The sequence below is a fragment of the Mesitornis unicolor genome, unplaced genomic scaffold (assembly GCF_000695765.1).
Source record: "Mesitornis unicolor isolate BGI_N332 unplaced genomic scaffold, ASM69576v1 scaffold6568, whole genome shotgun sequence".
In the NCBI taxonomy this organism is placed as follows: domain Eukaryota; kingdom Metazoa; phylum Chordata; class Aves; order Mesitornithiformes; family Mesitornithidae; genus Mesitornis; species Mesitornis unicolor.
Genome location: NW_010203767.1, coordinates 8,759 through 28,128, shown reverse-complemented (window position 1 = coordinate 28,128; position 19,370 = coordinate 8,759). Strand labels below are relative to the sequence as shown.

General features: G+C 33.9%; 1 protein-coding gene across 1 annotated transcript in view; it reads right to left on the bottom strand.

Annotated features, from left to right (window-relative positions):
* The window catches only part of SPATA17 (spermatogenesis associated 17), a gene marked incomplete at both ends in the record, with an annotated part of 54,443 nt that overhangs the window by 30,692 nt on the left and 4,381 nt on the right, over positions 1–19,370 (bottom strand). Inside the window, 2 exons of the mRNA XM_010190832.1 lie at positions 1,705–1,828; positions 19,072–19,175. Coding sequence (XP_010189134.1) covers positions 1,705–1,828; positions 19,072–19,175 — 228 coding nt within the window. The remainder of the gene's footprint in view (positions 1–1,704; positions 1,829–19,071; positions 19,176–19,370) is intronic.

The following is a 19,370-nucleotide window of genomic DNA, read 5'->3' as shown; positions in this document are numbered from 1 at the left end:
ATCTTCACTGGTTTTCAGTTTGTCTGTAGGTGTTGTGTTGATTTACATTCATTCATGTTTCAATATACTACCTGCAAAAGAAGATGGTTCTTGGAGCACAGTTCTGTGACAAAGGAAAAATTCTGTGGGCTATGAGTCCCAATATTCACAAATCATCTCAGACAGCAAAAATAAGCACATTTTTGTTCTGCAAAACAGTACTAGTTAAATTCTAATTCTATAAAATTAGAAACTCAAATTCATCAGAACGTAATAGATACTGCTGCCCTCTACCAGCAGTTCTCCACGTGGATGGCTGAAATAACACACTACTTGCCATTCCTTAAAAATATGTTACAGCTTCCTAAGCCAGTATCATCAGAAGTAAGCCAAGTTTGCTAAAATCTTTTTAGTCCACAGGTAGTCCACTCAATGTCACTAAACCAGGCAAATTTTGTACTCCAGGTAAACTTATTAATGGTTATGCATTTGATTACATAAATTGTTCTGTTCAAAACAAGAATTCTGTATTTCCTACAGTTTAAAACAATATAAAAACACTGCACATATTATGCATAATATCCTAGATCTACACTGAGACAAATCAATTATTGTGAGCTAATTTCAGTTATTAACTGGCGCCACTGTCTAAAAGCTACTCAGAAAACATTTTATGCTATTTTTACTAATATTTTACTAAGCTTTACTTAAATTTAATTTACAAGTTGAGTTTTCATAACTGATATCCAGTTAATATAAACTATATTCTTATTGGATAGATCACAAAAGGCTCCAAATCAGATGGAAAGATTAAATATCCTGTCACCAAGTGTCACGGTATTTTTGCTGTGTTCTTTAGGATTAACATTTCTAACACAGAGATTATAAATAACAACCTATGAAAAGTAAGCACTTAGTTCATACTAGGAACACTACCATACCCTGATGGGACATTAATTCCTTATTCATATAAAGAACAACCAGTCACCAAACATTTATGGACACAAAATCTTTTTTTACAGAAGTTCACAAAAGGGGATTAAAAATAGGCAAACCCACAAGCTTTACCAATCATATCAATTTTTATAAGATATATCTACTGCCATATTTACCTGTCCGTAAAGCAGTTACATAAGAAAGCTTGAAAAAATATACCACTTTTATCAATACAAAACAAATTAATCAGTAAATATTTAAAATTTATGAGGCATTTCTGTGTGAAAAAAATCATGAAAATAAGCTGATTCAGGCAGTTCTAGGAAAAACTTTAGCTGAAACCCTGCATTTACAATCTATCCTAAAAACAAGCAGAACACAGCACCAATCCAAGCATTAGCTCAATTAAAAAAAGGAAAAAAGAATGAAATCCTTTGTCAGCTTAATAACTTGTTAGTTCTTGACAAGTGCAACAACACAACAATAAGCCAGTCAAAATGAGTTTTTAAAGCGAGGTTATGCCCTTCGTGCTGTGTTATCACAGTGGCAGATCAAACTGCTGACTTGGACTCTTTCTGCCAGCAGTGCTGATGCTGCCTCTATGAAGCTTCTGTCACAGAGTAGTCATGGTACCTGCTCTTGCCTATAGAAAAGCACTAAATTGAACTCGAAGTAGTGTCTTTGTGATATCTTTTCAACAAGTCATGTCCCATTCAGCCTGCTAGTTTATCTCTGTCAGGCTGGGGGCCCAAGTGGTTTGCACAAGCTGTCAGGGACAGGTATACCAACCTGCTTAGTGCTAAGGAGGTAATGCATCTTTCGGGCTTGGTATTTCTTTTTCTTTTCTTTCATTTCTAGGTCTTTCCTTTTCTCTTCATTTTCCTTCATTTCTGCATAGTCTTGGAGCTCACTCCTGTAATAAAATAAGTCTGCTAATTATATTACAATAATAAAAGATGCGCTAATGTTTTATTTTACTTTAACCCTTTTATAGCTTTACAGTGTTCCACTATTATGTTTTCACAGTGTACTGACACCACTGGAATGCAAAATTATGGTTCCTTCAGTTCTGCAGCAGCAGGCTTTTACATGATATAACTGTGAAGAAACAGGATTAATACCATAAAAACTATGAACAGTATATTACTTCATATTGTTTACTCTTTTGAAGAACATGTCAACTTACATACTTTTATAGCTTGATAAAATACCATTCATAGATGTCCTTTTTTTGTCTTTGAAAGTCAATTCAGTATGAAATTCTCTAAGCAGAAGTTACTATAATTTAGTGATTTTCCTTGAAATTATTTAAAAATGAAAGTTCACTTAGGTTTCAGCTAGTGCCTTGCAGCGCCTCCTGATGTGCAAACAGGGGAGACCATATGGAATGAGAGAGGATAGCAGACACAGGGTAAGAGTTGACATTCACTCCTAAATCCTTGAGCCTTTTATAAGTTTGAGAATGTAGGTATAGAGAAGAACTGGATGTAAACCTTTTACGCATGCAATGTCCTTAAGAGGAGTTTCCATGGCATTAGGCATCTTGCACAGGTCACTTGCTGCTCTGGTCTGACAGCAACGGTACAGGCCACCACAAGAAACAGGAATGTAACTGCCTCACGAGCCACTTCATGACAGAGAGATTTTCTCCTCAATGGCTTTTTTTCATAGAGCCAGGCTTGTCATAAATTATACAAACAGTGGAATGAATTATACAAAACGGAATTCTGTGCTCTTGTGAACAGTGCATGTGCATGGAATTTTTTTGACCCAGTTAAAAAAGGTTAGTTTGATTAACATTTGTTATTTTTGTTATTAAGAAATGGCTAATTCAAATTAACCTGTGTGCCAAAGACACCAAGCATATTCAGTCAAGCATTTAGATTGCTTTAAAGCTAATTAAGTGAGTAAATTCTAGTCTTTATTTTTTTTACGCATGTGTGTATATGATAAAATAAAAAGCAAAGCAAAAGATAGTATTCGCATATCTAGATAATGCAAATATTCCAGCAAAACAGATTATTTAGAGAGGTCCACATTAATAGTCTCAGTTGTTTCAATGAGTAGCAAATAAGACTCGAGGACAAGGGTCACATCCTGTCAAAATATGCACATGAGTAAGTTTGCCGATATGAATAATCCCATGGGAAAGTCATATTGCTCCTGAAAGTGTTTTTAAGATTGTGACTCAGACTTATTCTTAATATTCTAATTATCATAGTGTTAAATTAGTTCATCAAAATATTGAAAAAGTAAGAAATGTTTCATAAATACAAATACCATGAAACCACATTCTTAAATAGCAGTTGCAATGTAGAATTTTTGTTTCATGCTATCTTTCAAGTTTTTATCAACTAGACGATGTAAAGCATTAAGTAATTAAACATGTTTTATTTCAAATGCAAAAGAAGAAGATAGAATGAAAAGGAAATAAAGATTGGAAAAGTTGTATAGGTCTGTTACAATCTCTGGAAATACTTTTTGTTGCAGTTTACTATTAAAGGCTGCTAATACAATATTTCATACAAGGTTACTTATGAAGCACACTGACGTTTAAAAATCACCATGCTATGCTTTTGCAGCAGTGTAATTTTTTTCCAACATAAGATTAAATTGCAAAATAAATGAATTACTTAGAGTGGCATGGCCCCCATTTTGCCACCCTTCTCTTGAAAATTGCTTATTAATATGAAAAAAGAAGTTGGAAAATAGCCTGTTTTACTTTATGCATAGCATTTTGGGGCCTCAAAGCCTGCAGAGCTGGACTAGCTGCACATTTTAGATTGTGTTGGCAAGCAGGGACGATGACCTTTCTGACCTGCATCTCAAGGCTATTATTAATCGCTAAGTAACCTGGTAAAGCCAAACAAATTTGTTTCCATTGAAAGGATCTCTATCTGTGTCTGAGAATTTGTGCTGTACCAAACAAACCTCATTAACTGTGTCCATTTTTGACAAAGAACTAGGAGTTGGAGAGATTGGCGACCTTTCTTTGTCCTTAAGGTACAGATTTCAGAGTCACTGCATGTAGGTACATAAGCATTTTTACTTGGAAACTCTTTGTTCTATATCAATCAATCATAAACGTATTAATAAATAGAAAATGAATACAGTATCAACTTTGTTATTTTATTTTATGCCACTTTACCTTCAATATCAGTGTATGATCCATGTTTTACATACTTAATACTATTTCTTGTTCCTTTTTGAGTCCTCTATTCAGCTTTAGTACCGCTATCTATAACTGATGAAATGCCTGTCAACTTACTACCACAGTTTATTCATGTTCTTATATACCCATGTACTTCCTCCCAACAGTGGATATGGAAGCTTTGTTGTTTAGAACACAATTGGTAATTAAAACCCCCAAATAATGATAAAAATTGGTATTACAGATGTAATGATATTAGGATGCAAGATGTTTCCCATTGTCATTAATCTGAATTTACCAGATTACTTTGAATGAATGATTAATAATCATTATTTGCTGAAATTAATTGAAGTCTAAAGAACTTGTTGAATTTCAATGCAATTCATGATCTTTTTAGACAGAACTATCATCCAAAACATCATGATCCTTCCTAATGATTACACGTTCTCACTAACTCTACACCATAATCCATTTAAGAGTTTGAAGTTCTTTTTAAGCAGTGACAAATAATTTTCAGCATACGTTTGCACCCTACGCATTTTGTCAGTTGTGCTAAAATACCTGTCAAGAGTTATACATGCAAACAATTCTGTCTCAGGGATAATAGCTCCCAAGATGATCCTTTTCAAGAGGCAGTGCAAAATAAGGGGTACGTTGTAGCCCAAACATTGTTTGACTGGAAAGCATAGATATTTTAGCACAAATGGAGATTTATACTAAAGCTATTTGACCCTGAAACTTTCATCTCTTTTACCATACTTTCAAGAATTTGAATAGGAGCAACAAAAGCAGAGACTCTAAAAGTAGTTGGGTATGAATATACTATTTCACACATTAGCAGACTCATACTAACACATTATGCGCTGTGTTGCATAGCAGGAGGTTTCACTGCTACAATACAGAAAAATGTGTATAAATGTAAGTGATACTGAAGACATAAACTTAGACTCCCAAATAGAGTTAGACTTCCAGTTAGCTTACATGAAAATGTGTTTATTGACAAGTTTCATGTTCATGACCTTGAACATATATGCCTTCCCACAGAAAATAAATCCAAATTCCATTTAAGTAAATTGAAAATTCATTGAAATTAAATGATCTTTGGATTAAACCCTTACACTTACTGCCAGGCTTCTCTTTGGTCACACAGATCTTAGGTTCACTTAGCAATAGTAAGCAAATTTTTGCTTGGGATTATGTGATATTATGAGTACTAGTTATGATGCAAGAAACTGTGGACTCTGGACCAAATTTGCTTCAGGATAAACCTTCCTTTGTTCAGTGTGAAGTGGGAAAATTGAATATGGGCAAATTGTTTGGCCTGCATTTTTAAAGCTTCACCATTTTTGGGAGGAGAAAAGAGAGTTCTGTAAATCCAAAACATGTTTTAGGTTGATTAATAATCTTGTTCTATTTTTATAAATGATCTGTCTGATGCATGGCTTGGTTAGAACAGTACTGCTTCTTAAACTGTTACAACTGAAAAAGTGGGTAATTTTTTTAGCACATAATCATTTCATTATCTTAAAACTTATCTCAGTATATTAACAGCTTCTACTGCATCTTCCTACAAACCTGACTTCCTATATAATCTTAGTCCAATCAGAGCTTCTCCCACGGAGATTATCATGGAATATCTTTGTAGAGGAAATATGTGTAAGTTTTGGCAAAGGTAGTATCTTACCATAATCAGAAAATTGTTCAACAAATCAGAAGAATATAAATGTTTATTAGTGGAAGTTTAGGATGCATTCTCTTGTTAAAAAAGTGAATATACTCGGTAACACAAAGTACGTTTTCTTGTCATTGTGAATGTTTCATGTAATTGAAAATAGGCATAGGATTATCAACGTATGTGCTCAAAGCCCACAGTTAAAAATGATCTGGTGTAACAAATTTGTGAAGTAGCTATTGATTTGGTAATGATGAAATTATTTGCTTTATATAGGTTGAAAATAAAACATTTTCATATGACAAGGTAACATTATTATTCTGATACTTCATTATGCAGTAGGCAGTGGTGGTGGTTCCAGCTATGAGATGCAAATTTGGTTGACAGTGCTCCTGCTGTCTGTATAAAGGTTAAAAATACATATATAATATTGTTTCTGGCACTTTTGGAAAGGTCTTAAAGTGATGATTTCAGCAATATATAGATTTTAATAATTCTGCATGAACTGCATCATTTTACAAATTTATACTGAACTACATTTACTGAATGTTATCAAACTCTTGCATTCTGCTTGCATTTTCACTGGCATTCTGTGGTTGCCTAAATTGATTTTACCTTCCTGACTATATATCATCCTCCCTGCTAAAATACAGAATATGGAAGTGAAAATTAAATTAGCGGGACAATACTTTTGGTACATAACTGCATGCTATTTGATTTCACATTAAATTGGTGTAGGTGAGAATGGAATATGACCTGCTATGATAATACCATTTGGCTTAATCTATTGTATTTGGGAAAAAAATGAAATACATGCATAGACTAGCCTAGGATGTAAAAATAATTTAGAGTGCTCTGTACTTCAAAGGAAAATTTTAACATAACACACATACTACATACTTATGTTAGCTATGTGCCATCAGACAGCTTGATCATCCTCAACCTTTTTCTGATTTTTTGAATGAACCTGTTCAGATTTACTGAACAGAATAGAGCAGCTCTGTAATCTCCACCATGATGTATAATCCTGTGTGCAACCTAACTGAATCCCTTGACCAAAATGTTAGATGTCAAGTTGCAGTGAAAGAGATGCTCAAATAGTCAGTCAATTAGTAGTAGTATCTTAGCATCTATTAGTAGTAATGAGGTATCTTACTGCCTAGAAGACCTTCCACAGACAGGTGTTCAAAATTTTTACTAATTTTAAATGTGAATGTTCACATCAATCCATTCAACAACTTAATCACTTTCTTCAAAATCTGGAGGAATGGTACTGCTCTGTCATTGCAGTGAACAGGAAAGTAATATGGTTTCTTATGATGAAAAAAAATTAAAATAAATAAAGCTAATATGTAGGTATGCAAAAACACCCTATAGTTTCTATTATTATTAATTTTAGACAAAGAAATTAATAACACCTTAAAAAAACCATTATAATTTGTGCATAGTAGAACATACTCTGCCCATCTTTCCTTAATTACATAGTGTACAGTGCCAATAGAATTAAGTGACATACCAGTTCAACTGTCAAGGTCTACAATGTGATCAATACACCATGTAGGAAATGTGATGAACATGGTGGTGAAGGGCATACAGTGAATGAATACCTTGTGCAGATCAGGAGATCAGGACACAGCATGTAGCAGACGATAGGAAAGAACTGACTGATGTATCCTTCTTATCCTTCCAATTTCCACTGCTGCACAGTTACTCAAGAAAGTGCAACAGCTTTTCAAAATACTGATTACAGAGCCAGCTTATAACTAAAAAGGGAGTACTTCCTTAATCCATTATACAGAATCTTCTAATTAAGGTTTCAATAAGAACTCGTACAGAATTTTTTCTCACACCTATTTAGAAACTACTTTTTTGGTAATATATAATCAAATTATTTGATTTTCTGGAAACATGCAGACTTTTGGTCCAAAAGTTTTTCCTGTGTGCGGAAATCGTTAAGCTGAGTTTACTTCATATTCATCGGCAGCACAAAATGCTGTGAAGTTAAAAATAATTTTTGTAAAAGGTCCAATTTAAATGATGATGCTTTGTTAGCTTAACAATTTTGATTTAATTAAACTGCAAGCCCCACCCATTATGGATGTGAAATAAGAGTAACTACAACACTGAAGCTTCTGTTTGCTGAGGAACTGGATTCAAGCATACTCTTTCAACTTTATGCCCAGGTCTATATTAATATTGTTAACCTTAACAGAAAACAAGTTTTCACTCCATGTCTATTTGCTTTTGACCTCTTAATGGAAAATCAGCCTGACTGATTAGCTTAAACAGTGAAATAAGTATTTGGGGCTAACAAAGCTGATCTGGCCCAGAATGGATAACAGAGCCCTAAAACAAACTGTTCTGTTAGCGGTTTAGCAGCAACGGTCATTTCTGGCTCAGTGTCAGAGCTAAGCTGCTAAGAGAGCAGTCATGTTCTTAATTTTTCCAGCAACATACAAAAGAGGATGTCTAACCACAGCCAAATATGATTGAAAGTTTTCTAGTGAATGTCATGTGAAAGTATCTGTTATCTTTTGGCACTGCAACTCCCAGCAGACTATATATGCTACCATCTGCGCAGTAATAACTAGAGGAAAGCACACTGCTGTGTTTTGCTAAGTTAAGCTGTTCCCAGTACTAGAATGAACTCATTTAAGCTAACTGTTATCTCTCTGCTGCAGTGCAGGACAATGTAGACATATCTGTATCCCTTTTACTTTAATATATGGTACTTGGCAACATTTACAATATTCAACATTATGTGATTTAGAAAGCAAACATGACGTTATAACTTCTAAAGGTCACCGGCTAAATTGATTTTCTTTCTCAGAGCATTACAAAAGAATCTGACTGAGGTATACTGCCCAATTCACAATTTTCACTTACTTTCATATAAAAGTCTGCATATGTTTGCAAATAAAATGGTACACATAGTTCACATTAAACAGGTTTTACAATGGCAAGGCAGGGAGAGCTTTTATGTATTGACCCATTACATATAGTGGAGCAGTAAAGCCAAATCTCACAACTTCATAGGGAATTTCATGGTACCTGATGGTTTTCTCAAATTTCATATTCATGGAATGGTGTTACTACTTGAGCATCTATGATGTCATTTTTAATGAAGCATAAAACGTTATGAAAGACACAGCAAATGAGAATATTTTTTATACATCAAATGCAATTATTTTGGGAGCGATCTGATGCATTTTTAAACACTGCAGTGCTATTTGTAGGTATGTGATTTCACAGCAGTGGCTAATTACCAAACTGAAATTATCAACTAGATCACAATTTTGAGATGTTCTAGGAAGCCTTATATCTTATTGTCTTGAAAACTCTGAAGTAATCAACACCCAAAAAACCAGGCATTTTTTAATATGGCATGCAAGAAACCACACTCAGAATTAAAGTCTATTCTTTGAAATGTGGGTTCTACCAGATACATCAGACTACATCTATTTATACATCTAAAGAGTACATCCAACATTAGGTTCTATTGTCTATACTTAAGCACATAATTTTCTGTTCTGAGTACTAGATCCCTTCTTGAGTAGCTAAGGTGAGGCCTCTCACCACCAAGTACATGTAGGCTAATGAGTGCTGCATCATTTTGGGTGCCATGTAGCTGAAAAAAATGAATTAGTCTTTTATATGAGGCTGTAAACATTTTGCAATCAGCTAGTTAATTGGAAAACAGTCTACTTGGAGAAAAGAGGTGGAAAATGTTGGGTTTTTGAAATACTTCATTGTGTTGATTTGGTTTGAAGGCGCTAGGAACTATGAAGTTCAAGGTAAAACACTGGGATTTATCTCCACTGTCAAGGATAAACAACTTAATGGATTCATGTAATTATCCCTACAAGGTGAAGAGTCTTTAGAATTTGAAAGAGGGAAAATAATAATAATAAGGCCATCTGATTCAGAATAACATTGTTTTGAGCATCACTAGAGCAAAAAAAACTCCACTTTTTTGTCGTTGATTTTTACTGTTCTAGACCGTTAAAATAGAAGACAATTAGTTTTTCTGTATTCTTCTCTGAGTGAGTACTTCAGAGAATTAACACTGCTTAGATAACAGAAGGGTCTATCTATAATGATCTAGAATAATAAAAAAGTAATTGACCAAGACTATTTTTTTTTAAATCCCTTTTTAAAAATTTTGACATTTTCCTTTTAAAACAAAAAAAAAATTATTCCAAGAGACTGCATACTGATTTGCATCTCATGCAATTCTGTGATAATTCATGGGATATTTTAAGACATACCAATATAAAGGGAAGGACAATAATTTTCCATCATAAAAAAATCTGAATTGCCAAAGAAAGATCAGTAAGTTTTCACATTCTCAGTCAAAAATCAGATCATGGACTTGCAAAAATGCAATGCAGAGACACCAGACTTCTAACAACAAAACACAACTGTGGTATGGCTCTTTTAAAGGTCGTCACCACTGTAGTCTCTATTTCTCCCACATAAGTGGGAAGTGAAAACGGCAGTCTAGCCTCAAAAGCCTTCCATTGGGTTCCAAAGAACACCTTACTTAGTTTCATCTTCCATAATATTCCTTTTGAGTTTTTGTTATGCTCCGTAGTAAATAAGAGTTAGGAAGTATGTGAGCAGGTAATGGCAATTTTCTAGTTGCACAGAAACACAGTATTTTACATTATGATAAAAAAAATGTGGTGTTAAATCAAAGGGACTGATGTGCATGAATTAAAAAAAATGACACTTCTTATTTTCTTTTGTTTCTTGTCTTTTGTTTCTTTGGAGAACCCAAAAATAAGCTACATCCCAGCACATTTTGGACAAGCTATATGTTTAAATTAAGTACTTACTAATGTATCTGTAGATACACTTACAAATGAGCTGGAATATCTGGTTAGAATAAAGCAAGCTTAGTTACATAATCATTTGTATACAAATTGCTTCTACAAATAAAAGTAATACCTAATTTTCTAATGTAACACATAAATTCATACATTTATATTTTATGCTTCATTATTAAACTGAAAACTACTAACCAAAAAGAATCACCACCTTGTTTTAATGACAAAACAACTGCTTTAAGTGAGTTGAGTAAATGGCGCATAAAATTTGTTATACTACTAATGATCAAAACAGCTGAAATGACTAGTTCTCCAAACAGCACATGAAAAATATTTATATACTTTTTCGTGAGTCTTTAATCTTCAAGTGGTAGAGCCCTTCCATGATAACCTATAGATGGCCTGTCATGTCTCTACAATTAGATAAAAACAGAACTGCTATAATTTAATCAGTTACAACCTGAAAATTGTATTTTGAAAATCAAGTTTATTAATATGTAATCTTTAGGTAATCATATTTATCCTCCTAATTTACACAATATTTATGATACCCTACATGTCCTTGAAATAGGGAACAGGGACACTACACTATGAAAAAGTGGCCTAGCTGCTAGAGTTCATAAATTTTGTTCAGCTTTGGATGAGTTCAAAGAATTGCCATGTAAGAAAAGCCTTACAGAAGGAATTTATCTGATTATGGCAGTAATAATTACCCAGCTGTTTATTGCAGATAGAGAAATAATTCATGTAGGCAATAGGCCGTGGTGGCAATGACACTCTGCATTTAGTAAATATGCAAACTGTTCACTTCTAATTAACCAAGCTAGAGGATGCCCTTATTAAATGTATAAACTAAAAGTGCCTTCCTGACAAGTGATGAATTGTTACGTTGCACAAACTCTTGCCACAGAATTACTGGAGTGAACTTGGGGCTTAACTTCATTAAGAGATCTTGTGGGATAGTTAAATGAGGATGGACAGCATAACAAGACCTACCTGACAGTCAATGATATGTTAGAGCTTAATGAAACTGTATCTCTTCCCCTTTTCTACTTATTTTACAGTGAAGATCCTACTTCAGACAAAATATAAGACTGTGAAATCTGTCAATGTAAGACAGTATAAAATGCTAAGATTAGTCAGTCTTTGTCCACAGAAAATATTTTATGAGCTGTCAGTAATTCTAACAGTTCTATTTTAAAATAAAAAATCAATCCAGATGCTACAGTGCCTTCAAAGCTCACAGGAATAAAATTATTGTATATTCTACAATACTATGTTGTCACACCTGGTTTGTTCCACCTTCACCAAAAGTAATCAGCTGCACCACAGACTATTTGGTCCAATGCAAGGATCTCTAATTTCTTTCTACACACTCAGATTAAAAATTCTCCTTTGGATACAGATGAAATAAAGCTTAATGTTACACTGAATTGTGTGCTTAGTGCTATACAAAAATGAGAAAATATAGCCTTCATATTTTTAAAGATTACAATCTAACCAATTACTGCTGTTATTTCTGTTACATAATAATATGTTACTCATGTTTATCTGCAAAACTTGATCTATGTTACACAGAACTAGCTGAAAACATGGTGTCCTGGTTTTACTTGTGACTTGAGTGTGACATAAATGGTATAGAATAAGGGGTGGAATACTGCCCTGGTCTTACTGAGACTGTGTCATAGAAATGCATTTTCTGTTCAGCAGAGCTGCATTTCTGAGAGAAATGCAGTGTTTAATTTAGTCAAAACAGATTGGTATTACAGCTTTAGAGTTATTTCCCTCATAGTAGCTAGTAAGACTTTGTTTTGAATTCATGCTAAGAAGAAAGTTGATAGCACCAGTGTTTATACTAACTCAAGGACTGTTTTTCAATTTTTTGCCTGCATGTGCGCTCCAATTTTCTTTTGGGTTGGGTTGGATTTGTCTTCTCCTTCTGTCTGCACAAGAGGATGGGAGGGATCAAAAGCCTATGGTTTTCTGGGACAGATAACTCAGGACAGATGAGCTGAGTGTGATTGAAGCTGGCCGAAAGAATGTATCGGAATGTATTCCATATCATAAATGTCACACTCACAATAAATTGGGGAGTGTTGCTGGAGAAATCACTCTTATTTGGATGGTGGCCATCGCTACAAGGTCTAGCTTATTCAGTTTCTGAGGCTCATCTCTACCCATTGCCTTTTCATTGGCACATAGCCAGCAACTGCTTTTTGTGAGCCGAGTATAACTTTGATTGTTTTATTATCACTGTATATATTATAATCTTACATAGCTGTACTGCATCTATATACTGTTACTATTTTTACTGCAATTCATTATTATTTTTTATTATTATTATTATTATTGTTATTTCCATTTGGTTTATTTTAGTTATTAAATTGTCTCCTATGGAGTTAAAACAGGGTATTGCCTGCTCTAAAGCTTTAGCCAGTTAAATTCAATTTAATGATCAAAGTAAAACCATAAAATTCCATCTAAAATGTCTTGCTTTGCAAAATGCATTATAAAAGCCTATATGCATATAAGCATTTATGCTGTATAAAAGCATATATGTAAATGAAATTGTGTTAATACGTATGAAGGTAGGCAAAGAGAAGGCCTAAAAATGGACTGACTTGTCAAAGAGGGTTTTTATGCTTGGAAGCTGTGAAGAAAGCTGGATTTACGAACAATATGTTTAAGAAGGAACAACCATCACAAAATGCATTGCTATAGAGAATATTTTAAACAGATGTGAGTCTCTTTAAAATGCATAATTTTAAAGCTTTTCTCTGGTCTAACTTCCGCTTAAATTAATATGAGCATCAAAATATTGTTCAATGGAAACTAGATCAAATCACAGAGAAGAATCAAATAACTCATTTTTCATATCTTACTCATCCTAACATCAAGTTTGTAGCTATGGAAGTACTCTAGGATCCTCAGTGGATTACAGTTTTAAATTTACTAGAATATATAGCAGATATACCTGAAATCTTCTGGAAAAGGCACACGTGTCTCAAACTATGTGTTCTAGGACTCAAAATTAATATTTAAATACAAGAAAGCATATTTGGCACTCATCTCTATTTCTATGGCTCTCAAAGCAGGCTGACAGGGTAAGTTTACATTCAGAAAATTCAAATTCCAGGTAAATACATTAAAAAGTATAATGTTTTTCCTCTAGATCTCTTTGAAGACAAGGAAAAGAAGATAGGTTGAAGATAAATTAGTTAAATAAACATCAACTGAAAGACAACATTACAAAAATGAGTTTTTTATTGTTGCAAGAATTCCAAGGAGCTGACAGAAAGGCTTTGGCACTAATTGAAAATAGACTACAAAATCAATTGGTTCTGCAGTCAATGAGGAGGAACATTTTAATTGAATTATAAGACAATATATATATTCTTCAAAACACTTTGACACTTGAGAAAATGGTCAGCACTTGGACTTATCTTTATCAGAAAGGAACAGACAGATGGAGGCTGAGCAAGTTCTCATTTTACTATGATGACAGATAATTTATTACAAGACCACTTCATGGAAAATAGCAGTACCTCAAAAGTTCTAAGCAGCAAAGCACTTGTGATGTTAAAAGTAAACAGGCCTCTGTAATGCTCTAGTAATCAAGAACAAGCTAGATACTCTTGCTTTTTTCAGTACTACATTCTCAGGCATATTTGCAGAAAATCCAAACATTTAATTAGATCATCAGCAACATGTAACAGTACTGTATTTCACTGTTCATTAACATTATAAAAAATCAGGCTGCACAAAGGATTTGTGAATATACATACTGCCAAGGAAGTTATTTTATCACTTTGTGTTATCTATTTCCCTGACATTTCTTGAAGACCAAAAAGCTTTGACGGTGACCGTGATTCTAAATCTACTGATAGAACAGCTAGTCAAATTTGGATGACACACTCTTCAGGGCCACTCTCAAGGCTTTTTCACTACTAAAGCCAACAACAATGGAAAAACGAATTTGGTGGCAAATCCTGTAAGTGTGTGAAATTCAGTGTTTACTGTTTGCTACTTTTAAGTCAATGTTTATTCAATAGCCAAGAAAGCTAAACTGCTTGCCTTGATTACACAAGAAACCCAATGCCAGTACTTTGTCACTGCTTTGTTAGTTTTCTGAAACTGCTGTCTTACTGAGTTCTGTGCCTAGGGAAAAATTTAAATGATACCACTCATCAGTAAATATCACTACATCCCAAAATCTTATCTCCAGTTGCATGCCTGACATATAACAAAGTTGCTTTACTTCAGTTTAAAGGCCAGTGTGTAGATAACCTTAGTCAAAGAACTGCAAGTTAATCACACAGTTGGGCAACTGACATCATCCATAAATTCTTCTGATATATTGGCACCAGCATGCTAATTTATGTGAAGTGATGTCCATTTGCTTATTATGGACTGGAAATGGTTTCACATGAAACAAAATTCTAATGCATCATAAGGAGTTATAGCCTATGCTAATTGCTTTTGGCATATTTCCCCTTGTAACCATTTTGCCAGCTCTTAGAGATGTTAAATGCAGTTTTCAGAATGTTTCAAAACAGGTTATTTTCCCTTAAAATTAAGTACATTAACTTCACTGAGAAGTAATGAAATTTATCTTAATGCATGCATTTAAATATGCAACCACCCAGCTAAACCATATTTATATAGAATACAGTATGTGCTGGTATTTACTTAAATACAAATGGATGTTATGGATGAAGACTTATTACTAAAATCTAAATAGTAAAATTTTTGAAATTAAGTATTTAAGAACATGTATCCTACTTGGTTCATTTAGAACTTCGTAAATCTTGTAGGAAAAACAGAATTCAGGACCAGTGAACTCATTTCACCCTTACACTGAAGCTAAACTGCACAAATGTCAAGAAAAATATGAGTATGTCCTTATGTAGACAGAGTTCAAGGTTCAAATTAATTCTTTTGCAATCTGTCAGAGGATTCTTTGAATCACTTCTCAACTTAACTGCTAGGGGATCTACTGGGGATACAAGCAGGCATCACATCTATTGGTTCTGTAGCAGCAGGAGTTAATAGAAATGCTGGAGGAAAACCAACCCACTCTTCAGCCAGTCTGGCAGCCAAAGCCAACAGTTGTCTCCAGGTCAAACAAAAACAATGCCTTGAGTTAGGATAAGCAGCCTGTTAAGTGAGTGCGGACTCGTACATAATATGACTATTATTATGTAATTATATTTTAGGTCAATTTCTGTTAAATCAATTTCTGTTAAACTTAATTACATCCCTCTATGGCTTTAAACTGTGGCAGCTTCTATTAAGTTTACTTTCTCCTGGGGTTTTCAAAGTAAGGGCAAATGATAAAGGTCTGGCTACTAAATGAGGGCAGCTATTAAATAAGGACGGCTTGTATTAAAGCTGAATGGTAAAGATGTGGCTACTGGTTGAGAAAACCACTCGGTAAGGGAAGAGTCTTGTATTTAAAAAAAAAAAAAAAAGACGAGCGAAAAGGAAACAAACTTTGCTCAGTAACTCTCATAAATATCCTTACATGAAACTAACAGAATGTCCAAAGTTTCATGGCAACTTCCTCTGAAGTTTCTCTTAGAAAAAAGTGAATGGTGACTTGATATAGGCTCCTCCTTAATGAAAGAGGAGAAAATTAAACACAACCCCTGGTTCTGGTGACAAAAAAGTTAAAATATATCTCAGAAGGACTTGCAATGTGATTTCAGGTAGCTGTTGATAAATAAAAATCCTGTCAGCATTATTCTAGAAGATAAGACTGAGAACCATATATTGTAGTTCAGTTTAGAATTACATCATAATTCCAGAAAGAATACAGTTTAAACAAACTTCTGAAATTATAAACTTCTAATGTGTACTTTGGTTTGTTTGTTTTGGTTTGTTTGGTTTTTTTTTTGTTTTTTTCTGGCAGGAGGAGTTATATCACCTCGAGTTTTTAAAATTGGTCTCTCTTTTACTGTTGTTTTACTACAATCTGTGAGGAAATAGTTCCTTATTATCACTGATACTGCGCTAATGCATGTATCCTGATGAATACAGCTATAAGACAAATAAGAAAAAATGCATTATTTCACATTTCATGTTGTTTTGCGGTGTTCCAGAGATGCAAAACACTCAAAGCCAGCCTAATCTTATGTGTACAAGTGTATCAGTGGCTCCGTTCACCAACAAGTAAATGTCCATAATGCTGATGCTGGAATAAAATCCAGCCATTTCATGAAACTCACTCCTTCAATTTCAGGCAGTGCCTGGTGTTTTTTTTACCATGAACAACTCCAATATTTTTATATTCACAAAAATGTTTATGAACAATGGGGTTATACTCTCCCACATTTGATGTGATGACTGATGAAAATATGCAGAGAATCTCTCCTCCACCTTGTTCAGTATTCCTCGTAAGACACAACAGCGGGCCACCTTGGGGCCAAAGTAGTTGGCAGCAACTTAGCCCAATGACAGGAAAAATCTGTTTGGCTGAGGGCCTACACCTGATCTTCAACAAACATCTGTCAGATTTCATAAGACGAATGTTGAAGATAATAGACATATTAGTTTTCAAATATACCCCAGTGAAGAGATTACTTCAGTGATTCTTGATTGCACCTGAGAACTGATGCATTTTTAAAACCAAGATTTTAAAACCAATTCATTTTTAACTTTTTAAAAAATTTGTAAGATGGATTTTTCTGTGAACTCTGGAAAATAGAACTCAAATTAGCAGAACATCAATGTACCAGTTGCCAGGTAAGAGCTCACACAGACCAACTTTGACACAGTTTTATGTACCTGTAGTCATACTGCTTACCTTACCTGTTGAAGAAAAACAGCATAAAAGTATTTGATTAACATACCTAACCAATGCACAAGCTTTATGGTTTTTAATGACCTGGAACAAATACTAGGGAATTTGAAGAACATGTCAAAGTACTGAAAGACAAATATTTTTGTAGTCCTCCGAAGTTAGATGTACCTAACAGAGATCTATTGTGGGTGTGGGGAAATAAAATACAAAGCTCCAATCAATTTCTGTTCAGTACAGTGGGAATACCACTTGCTATCTTGTTTTGTTCACACACATGAAAGGTCAGCCTAACTGACATGTTATGAGCCATGTTCCAGGTTTAGGCAGGGAATGGAGATGAGTGATAGAACTATTATGAACAGAGAAGCAGGTTGAGTCTCTGCAGTTCATCCAGTTCTATTCATTTTAGATCAGAAAATTATGGCTTCATTTACTTTCCAAGATTTGGCCTAGTCTTCCTAGGATTCTCCATTTTCAAGAAGAGAACATATTTCAAGGACTTCAGAATGCAAAAGTACAGTTGAAGATATTACAGGTTTTTTAAGTCTGGTTTTGCTGAGTTATGGTGTAACATTCTGCATAGAATACATTTAAATGAATAGTAATGAAAGATTAGAGGTAGGCGAGTCTCAGTATTCTTCATTATATGCAACAATGTAGTGCACAAATTATAACACAATGACAAATAGGCTAAAACATCAGCTATAATTGTAGAAAACCAATAAAATTTAGCAAGCAACGTCCAAAAAGGTGGATAATTCTTTTTTCATATATAACTTGCATATGCTCTTTTCTCTAATAGTCTTCTGACTAAATTGTATTTGTCATGTGATCAAGATGACACTTCCAGAAATACTTTTTCACGAGATTCCCTCAAATTTCTACAGTTCAGAAAGCAAAGATCCGTCTCAGACTTTCTGAACAGCAAAAAATGGATGGATTTTGTCCAATATCCTTTCACTTAACATAAGAAAATAATTATCATGGTCACTCAGTATTTTATGTTTGTTTCCACTGACATCTGAAGAAAGAGTATTGAATTAGGACATCAAATATGCTAGAGGGAAGTAATTGCCTCAATTATAGAGAGCTTTCAATCTAAGCACAGAAAAAGACAAGGGATGGATAGGAAAAATAGAGTAGGAACACATAGCAACAACAATTCTAGCCAGAAATCTAATAAGCAGATTAATCTTTTCCATAACTATGAAAAGAGCCTGCTTCACTGTATCCACACCAGTATTTTTCATAATTAATATTCATAGATGGTTCATGCATGTAACTCAGATCCAAATCTGCACTTTAATTCACTGTAAATAATCAATTTTCAAAACAAATTATGAAAATATTTTTTTAAAGTCTTGTGTACACTGGAAAAATAATATAGTTCAACAAACCAGATTTAGGGCACAGTAATCTATGAGTCCTGACCATAGGTGAAGAGACAAATTTGGTCTTATTAAAATGATATAAAACCAAAGTGTGTCTAATTAATTCAAAGAAATTATTCTGGATTCATAACAGTATAAATGAGAACAGAATGTGGCACAACATGCACAGGCTTAGAATAAAGACAATGATGACTGGTAAATATATATATTTGATAATGGAGAGGATTCTACACTCAAAGAAATAGTTTAATTAGTGCCATAAAGTGTTTACAAATAAAAGAAAAGGAACCACATGAAGTTTTCCTCTTTACCTGACAATCTCGTTTTTCACAGAAATTGCTCTCAGGTATTTCTTCAGTGCATAATAATTATGGATATATTTCCGAACATAATAGCCTCGCCATCTTTTCTGAATCTAAAGAAAATAAGTATTTGCTTAGTATATTTCAAATCAACAGTTTGTATGCACTTCAAATATCTGTTGTATTTCCCCAAATTTCTCTTCCTGCAAAATATCCTTTGCCTCCTTCCTTGCATTTTGTATCTTTTTTTCCTCGATATATTTCTAAATAAATCTCCCAAATTCTATCTTCTAGTCTGTGTTACCTTC